The 8,775-nt window shown below is 42.1% G+C and overlaps 1 protein-coding gene across 1 annotated transcript; it reads left to right on the top strand.

The window, feature by feature from the left end:
• The first annotated feature begins 923 nt into the window (after positions 1-923).
• Positions 924-4,961, top strand: LOC117537409 (G-protein coupled receptor 182-like). The gene is made up of 2 exons (XM_034202618.1): positions 924-1,082; positions 2,118-4,961. The coding sequence occupies exon 2, from the start codon at positions 2,121-2,123 to the stop codon at positions 3,207-3,209; it is 1,089 nt and encodes a 362-aa protein (XP_034058509.1). The 5' UTR covers positions 924-1,082; positions 2,118-2,120; the 3' UTR covers positions 3,210-4,961.
• The last annotated feature ends 3,814 nt before the right edge of the window (positions 4,962-8,775 follow it).

Here is an 8,775-nt window from a genome sequence, read left to right as displayed (position 1 = left end):
AGATTTCTGGTATTAATTAATTTCTACTTTATTTGTTTGTTCTTCTATTATTCCAAGAGTAAACATTCACCAGAGTGACACAACTATAAGTTTTCTTAATAATCTAATAATATTGTTTATGTGGCATATATTGGCGGCAAATTACATTTATATGAAAATTATTAAACAATCTATCTATTATAAAAATAGTTGCCTATTATTTTTTTTTTGTTCATCATTTAATTTAATGATTGTCTCACATTGAAATATGAGATCTCATGTGGCTGCAGGAAAAAAAATAATGCAATAGTCTTTCTTTTTCTCATCATACTGTCAGATGTATTTTTGTAAAATCTGTTTTCTGGTATTAATTAATTCTGAGCTAGATTTCTACTTCCTTTTTCTTGAGGGTAGAAATCCACCGGAGTGACACAAGTTTTCATAATTAATCTAATAATATGGTTTATGTGGCATATATAGGCAGCAAATAACATTTATTTGAAAATGATTTAACAATCAATCTATTATACGACAATAAATTCAAAATAATGCTTTTCTATTTAATATTTTTTTTACTTATGAGCAGTAAAATTAAGAACGAAATAATTTACAGCTTGTACATTTGAATAAAGGAATTCAATTAAATAGTGACGAGAAACAGCAGAAAATGGCAACACCCAAGTTTCTATGTCCTATTCTCACATGAGTGTTTAATATACATTTTGAAACACATGTTTATATTGCATAAAACCTGTGTAGGCGTTCCTGGATTTCTACACCACTCCCCATTACCAACTGAGGATGTCCTGCTGTCATGTGTGTGTCAGTGTGTGTGTGTGTGTGTGTGTGTGTGTGTGTGTGTGTGTGTGTGGTGTGTGTGTGTGTGTGTGTGTGGTGTGTGTGTGTGTGTGTGTGTGTGTGTGTGTGTGTGTTAATGAGAAATGGGTGGGTAGAAGCTCCTGCTGCTTGATTGCTCAGATATCCGTTAACATCAGAGCTGGAAGGAGTCACCTGGTGGCTTCAGGCTTCACTCAGAAACACAGCGAGGCCTCAGGAGGGACCCTAACCCTCTTCATCTACACAACGCGGCTCTTCACAACAAGGTACAATAATATATTTGTTTGTGATGTAACAACCTTTTCCACCATACATTTCTAAATAAAATGGAAAGCCTATCCATTCGAGGTCAAAGTCTAACTTTAGCTATTCAAGCCTACATATCTTGCAAGAGTTTTGCAAGTCGAGGGTTTCCATCTAGAAATCAGACTTTTAGTGGCATTATGGGTAATGTAGGCGTCATGTTTTTCTTAGAGAGAAATGCATGTATACTAAAGTAATAAAACATTTCTTGATATTCAGTCCTTTGTGAGTACAACAGTAATCCTAAATATATGCAGTAGTCTACTCTTTAAAGGGCCATCGTGCAGTATTTCGGGGAACAATACGCAGAAATGTAATAAAATATACAGAAATATGTTTATATTAGTGTATAATATAAAGACAGGGGAAAGGGTCCTCATCATGGAGTCTGAATACATGTTGCACCACCATGTTCCTACATTGGTTTAGAAAGGACAAATCAAATGCTCTCTAGACAGTGTATTTCACGCTTTAATGCTACCTGAAGTTGTTCTCCGACATGCTTGTAAAGCTGCGGTAACACCAGTCGCCTCCTGAGATGTATTGCTTTTAAAATATTGCTATGTCTGGGATGGCCTTTATACTAGGTAAAGTTGGTGAAAGATACAACGGTCTCTCAAAGGGACGGATTAGCCTTTATTCAGTTCGGCTGAAATCTGCAACCAAAACACCAGATGTCGCCAAATCCAACCCACTGCTCCTTTTAATGACAAAATGTGCAATGAGTCATCAAGTATAACTTATAAACTAAAACAAATATTTACTCACAGCACCTCAAAGTGAGACATTTATAACTTCCATTTGTCGTTTTTTGCTTATTCTCATATGTTTAGGCTTTTATATCCGACTCTCAAACTACTTTTTGTAATATTCCAACCCAGCACGTCTCCCACCCTCCTCCTGAGCTTCTATTGTGTAACATAATCAGATTAACCCCAGAATAAACCTGAACTATTTCCAGTTATATGAAACAGTTTTCCCTCTGCTTTTCACTCCAGACCATGAGTGCTCACGAGCACAACGCCACGCTGGATTTATATAATGACACATTATGGTTCATCCACTGCACCATCGACCTGGATTCTGTCGGAGACTACCGGCGCATCGCCCTCTTCCTCATCTACCTTTTCATCTTCATGGTGGGCCTGCTGGAGAACGTGCTGGTCATCTGGGTCAACTGGCGCCGACGCCACTCGGCCAACGGGGTCCTGTTCTGCATCCTCAACGTGAGCCTGTCGGACCTCATGGTGATCGTGATCCTGCCGTTCTTCATGATGGAGGTGACCATGGACAAGGTCTGGCTGTGGGGTCGCTTCCTCTGCAAGGTGACCAACCTCGTCTACGCGGTTAACTTCTACAGCAGCTCCTTCTTCCTGGCCCTCATGACCGCGGAGCGTTATCTGTCCCTCACCAGACCCTTGTTTCCCGCCTTCTTCCCCGTGCTGGGCCGTCGCCGCTGGGTGCTCTGTGGAGGCCTTTGGGTGCTCTCCTTGTTCCTGGCGCTGCTGGAGAACGTCCACGTGGATCTTCTGGAGTGGGACGAGCCGGGCTGCTACATGTGGCCTGAACACAACTTCACAGAGTGGTTTGTCTCTGTGGGTTTCCTCTGCCTGGTCTTCCAGTTCTTGGGCCCCGCCGCTGTCATCATCACCTGCAACGTGCTGATTGCTCGTGCGATTCGGACGGCGCCGGATGTTCAGGGCCGGCGGGACGTGTGGCTGGTTCACGTTTACTCCCTGGTGTTCGTCCTGTGCTGGTTGCCCTACCACTTCGTCAGGTTCCTGATGATCGTGGATGACATCGACCCCTTCATCTTCAGCTGCAACACGATGGATGTGCTGTACTTCTCGTTCAGCGTGGTGCACAGCCTGTCTCTTTTTCACTGCGTGGCAAACCCCATCCTCTACAACTTCCTCAGCAAGAGCTTCCGAGACAACCTGGTCAACACCGTGCTGAGCCAGTTACCCAGAGATGGAACTGGGAACCAGCTGGGAGCCGGGACCAACGCTCCCAACGGAGGAGGGGGAGACCCGGGGAAGCAACGCAAGTTAAGTAACGCCAGCACCAGCCAGTCCAATGTTGGATCATAAATAAAAAGAAGCTGAGATGAGAAAACTTCACGAGACGTTTTCTATAAAGATTTGACAGAACTGAATGGAGATCATCAGATCATCTCTTTGGTCAGACTCATTGTGATGTTTGTTACAGCCTCACTCTCATAATCCATTTCCTGTTATGTTTTTGTTTTCTTACCATGTATCTGATCACAGAGGAAGGCAGGAAATGTTTGAAGTGCTTTTTTTGTTGTTGTTTAAAGCTGCTCAACTCCCACAGAACTCATGGCAGTCTCCAAGGTCTCCTGGCACAGAATAACCGTGCCACAGCAGGAATGTGTGAAAACAAAGCTGATCGTGCCAGATAATCCTCATAAACATCTTGTGTTTAATTTTCAACAGATAAATCATTACTGTTGTTGTAAGCTGCAAAACCTGAGCTTGCACTTTATCACAAAGAGCAGAAACGAGCTTTCGGTACGTGAATGTTTGGAGACATTTTGCTGCTCTTGCACTTAGTTATCTCCCTTCTCACAGTCTTTATTACATTTACTTCAATTGCTGTCCATCTGGAATGTGTCACTTTCAACAGTTTAAATGATAAGGAGGCAGAAAAAGGAAAAGGGGGTGTTCGTCCACACATGGGACAATAGCAGGAAGAGACCGCAGCTTTTAAAAAGGGCAAAGGTCACGTTCCCCTGGAAGCAGGAGGTTCACAAAACTGCACACATTTCTGCAAGTTCATCACTGGAAATCTGATGATGGGTGTTTTGTTTGTGGTTCAGGACACTAAAAGGTCGTTAAAACAGATAAAAACATCATCAGGGGGTGATAACAGTCTTCCAAAAGGCATTTATTTAATTATTTTTAAGAATCCATATTTAAAAAAAGGCGAACATTCAAACATAGCTTGAAAAGCAGATATGTATAAAGGCAAATAACAGTTACACTGCCATCATAAATATGAGGTAAGACACATATCACACAGAAAGGTGATGGGCATTTAAATATCTCTATAACACGCTCTAAACAAGTGAACACAGCATGTGGCTAAAATGCACATTCTAAAATCATATAGAAGGAAACATTATTCAACATAAAACAACACGTTTCATGATTCAATGACAAATAAAAAGCACTCAAGTCTTAAGTGGATGGTCATGCTGTACCTGTGGTTTCAATGTGACAAATAGTGACTGCAACTCTAGGAAAATAATTGATATGCTACAATGAGGTGCTACTTTAATAACAGTGTAATTATCAACCACTGACATAAAAACCTATCCTCATATTAAAGATATAAAGTTACAGACTCAATCGGAGTAGATACATATGATACACTGCCATCAAGTGGTTGCTTTTTATCTTAGTTCACCTCAGACTCAATGAACAGCATCTGACAGATTATAGCCTATATGTCCACCACGCTCTTAAAGTATAAACATGTACCTTCCCGGATATTCCGGAATAAGACCCAAATATATATATATATATATTTATTATTATTTTATATATATATATATATATATATATATATATATAGTCTATATGAAACATTTTTATTTATTTGTATTCTTACCTGAAGAGAATGAGGTTATGTGTTTGTTTGTATTTTGTTGTGTGACCAAGCCGACTGTTTGTCTTGTTGTTGTAATGTATCATATGTTATGTGATCTGCACAACTGTAATGTGACCCTGTCAATCACAACCTGTCATCTCTGTTTAATTTGTGTACGAAAATCAATGAACAAAGTTTATAACAAATAAAGTATAAACATGTTAAAGCAACACACTCTCACTCCATAAACGTCCAGGAGCGACGCCAGGTCAGGGTCCCGTGGCGTGCAGTTGTGACGTTCCAAGGCTCCTTCAGCTTCATAAAGGGACGCAAATAGCTCTCATCTGCAGCGGGATTTGACGCTCATGGAAGCACGGCATTAATTTGTGTCGGCGGCATTTAAAGGCAATGTGAGCGTCCATTCCCATTGGATAACGGAGAATTGTACACCCGGAAGTAAGGATTCCCCTTACTGTCGATTGATTTTACAGTGATATCTGCACTACTCATCGACTAAAAAACACCAGATTATCCTTGTTAATTACACAACATTGATTAGTTTAAATTGTGTGCAATGCTTAGGTATTTTTCCCCTTCGATTCGGAGAAACAAATATTTCTTCGGAGTTTAGAATGGCAGAAGACACTACACTACCCAGAATCCCCAGCTATCGTTTAGGACTACACCATGTGCTCTGTTTGACAAACCCCGTGATTAGTTCTCAAGCTCTGTGATTGGATGTTGGAGTGGCAGTGCGGCGTCAAATAGCACTATGAAATGGATTGAAACCCATCGCACACTATCCAAATCAAGACTCGAACGTGTCCTACCCCCCCCCCCCCCCCCCCCCCCCCCCCCCCCCTTAGGTCACAGGCTCCTCCAGCCGTGCAACACAATAAAACAGATACACAGAAAAAATAGTGCAAGTAAATACAAATAGGAAAATAGTAAAAAGTTAAATAGTGCAATAAGAGTCTATATACAAGTGATTGGAATATGATATATTAGACAAATCCTTTCTAAGTAGCAGCCAGTTGAATGTTATGGATGTTGATTTAAAGTTCAGGTGTTTAATAGTCTTCTGGCCTGTGGGATGAAGTCTGAGGTTTTAGTCCGGATGCTGCGGTAGGCCTACCGCCTGCCAGACGGCAGCAGACAGAACAGTTTGTGGCTGGGGTGATGGGGGTCTTTTAGAATCCTGAGGGCTTTCTTTAGGTTAACCTGGTATTTTTACTACATTTATTTTAATTACTTTACAGATTTGGATTAATGATGTGAAATATAAACAACCCTTAAATCAGACTTTAGTTACACCTGAGTAAAATTCAGTGAAGGTGATTGTCAAGTGCCAACAATCAGGAGAGATATTTGATTGTTGGTGCTTGAGAAGACAACAAATGTATCTGCAGATCCCTATAAAGCATATTCATTACTTGTTATTCTCTAATTGTTCATCAAAAACGGTATATAATGGCTATTTTGCACATCCCTTTCAAGATTTCAAGATTTTCAAAGGTTTATTGAAATATCATATACACAACTACGGTGTAGTTATGCAATGATGACAAACTTGGGTCATAGGTTCCTCAACAATTGAGACACATGCATTTTCAAACACATTTGGTCTACCTATGTGAGAGGGGTCTGCCTGCAGACCTCCACTCTCAGGACAGTTCCGGTGCAGACCTCCACTCTCAGGACACCTCCACTGTCAGTACAGGAAGTGACGATTCTGACGTGTGCTAGCTAATAGTGATGCTAATTCCTAATAGTAGTATGTGTGTCGTTTGTACAGTGCTACTTATATGTTATGTAAAGCCTGCATACTTATATGTGTTTTATTTCTGTATTGTTACAGTTTTACAAAGTAAAAGAAGAACAGTAAAGAAAAGAAAGAAAACCTTGCATCTTTATTGGAGGACTTTTAAATGTTAGCTAACTGTCTAGCTACGCATAGGGATACGCGCTGAAGTCCGGCAGAACAGTTCAATCAATCTAAGTGATGAAAAGTGATACTGTACTGATATTAACTACAATACAAGGTGTCCCTATATATATATACATATAAATATATAACCCCGTGATTATTATATATATTATATATATATATATATATTAGGGCTGTCAGTCGATTAAAATATTTAATCGCGATTAATCGCATGATTGTCCATAGTTAATCGCGATTAATCGCAAATTAATCGCACATTTTTGATCTGTTCTAAATGTACCTTAGAGGAATATTTTTCAAGTTTTTAATACTGTTATCAACATATGAGTAGGCAAATATGCTTTATGCTAATGTTTATTATCATTTGAACAATGACAAATATTCTCATGAATATTAAACACAACAACCTCTGAACATTACAAATATTCGCCTCAATTCAACCTGGAACCTCTCTCATACAATAATAAAATACAAATGGTGTGTGTGTGTGTGTGTGTGTGTGTATGTGTGTGTGTGTGTGTGTGTGTGTGTGTGTGTGTGTGTGTGTGTGTGTGTGTGTGTGTGTGTGTGTGATGGATCGTTGGCGCTATGTGCAACTCAAGGCATAGGCCTATGCTCAAACGGGAGCTGCCTGGACGCTGCAATCATGTTGCGCACTATCCGTGCTGAGTGTGCTCACTTTTCGTACAATGTCCCACTGTCTGGCTGCCTGCATAAAGTAAAGTGCTCGGCGCAGTTGTGGCGAAATGTCGCTCCTCTGTTTTCATTTAAACAGCTCCATATCCGTTAGCGCAGCTAGCTAGCACCAGATGCTAACAACAACAATGCACGTAAGGTCTCTCTCTCGCTCGCTCGGGCCACACATACACACACCCTCCCGGTCCTCCCAACAGCCAGTCGGTGCCTGCCGGTGCCTGCCGGTGAGCGTGGAAGTGTGGTCTGCCACAAGCGGGCGGCAGGAGCGGGGCTGTCAGCATCAGCTTGTAGATGGTATTTTAAACTCGATGCGCTCTCAAACTACGGGGCGGCCGAGGAAAAAAAAATACACATGCGTTAATCGCGTTAAAATAATTGGTGGCGTTAATTTTTTTTTGCGTTAACGCGTTATTAACGCGTTAACTTGACAGCCCTAATATATATATATATATATATATACGCGGCGGAGGTGGGGAGGTTCAGCTGGGAACCTCCACCTCGCTGCGGGACCCCTGGACGGTGCGTCTTGGTCACGCTTCATATCGGCCGGCCCGGGAAGGAAGAGACACGCAGAGTGGGGGAAGTCCCCCACCCCAACGCAGCACACCCATGAGCACACCCTCCCGGCCATCAGAGTCGAACCCGCAGTTCGGAGGAACCGACCACCAGAGCACCGGCACTAGGCCGGGCCGGCGCGGAGGGGGGGGGGACACACCCGAGGGGGACACCCGAGACCGGGGGCAATGTCCCCGGTAGAAACCGGGTGAAATAGCCAAAAATAATAAATAATAAAACCGGGGGAAAATAGGCACTCGTGAGGCGGGCAGTGTCCCCTGTCAACTCCCGTTACATTCCTCCATGGTGTCATTTGAGCGAAAAACTTTTACGAGAACCAGGCTGGGGGGGTCAAAAGGGCTTGACCAAGGCCGACCCAAAGTGCACGGTGGGCGGACTCATCACCTCCGTGATGAGTCTCCATTGTGATTTGAAAAATGCCATCAAACGAGTCCTTCGGTGGGCGGGGAAAAAAACGTGTTCGTCAGAATCTTCACTTCCTGTGACAGTGGAGGTGTCCTGAGAGTGCAGCCTGTACCGGAACTGTCCTGAGAGTGGAGGTCTGCAGGCAGGCTCCCATGACCTATGTTGCAAATGTATCATCTTTTCAATGTACACACGGCATCTATTGCACGTCTGTCCGTCCTGGGAGAGGGATCCCTCTGTTGCTCTCCCTGAGGTAGCTCCCATTTTTCCAGGGGCCAAAATCGCGTCATTTGCAGGAAACAACGTCTAAGGAACCTTAATATTTAATAAACTATGAATATTGTATATCCATATAACGGGAAAAAACTAATTTAACTGATCTTTTTCATTTTTTTTCCCCAAAAAAAACACACAATGCT

The sequence above is a fragment of the Gymnodraco acuticeps genome, unplaced genomic scaffold, assembly GCF_902827175.1.
Source record: "Gymnodraco acuticeps unplaced genomic scaffold, fGymAcu1.1, whole genome shotgun sequence".
In the NCBI taxonomy this organism is placed as follows: Eukaryota; Metazoa; Chordata; class Actinopteri; order Perciformes; family Bathydraconidae; genus Gymnodraco; species Gymnodraco acuticeps.
This window is presented reverse-complemented; position numbering and strand designations above follow the sequence as displayed.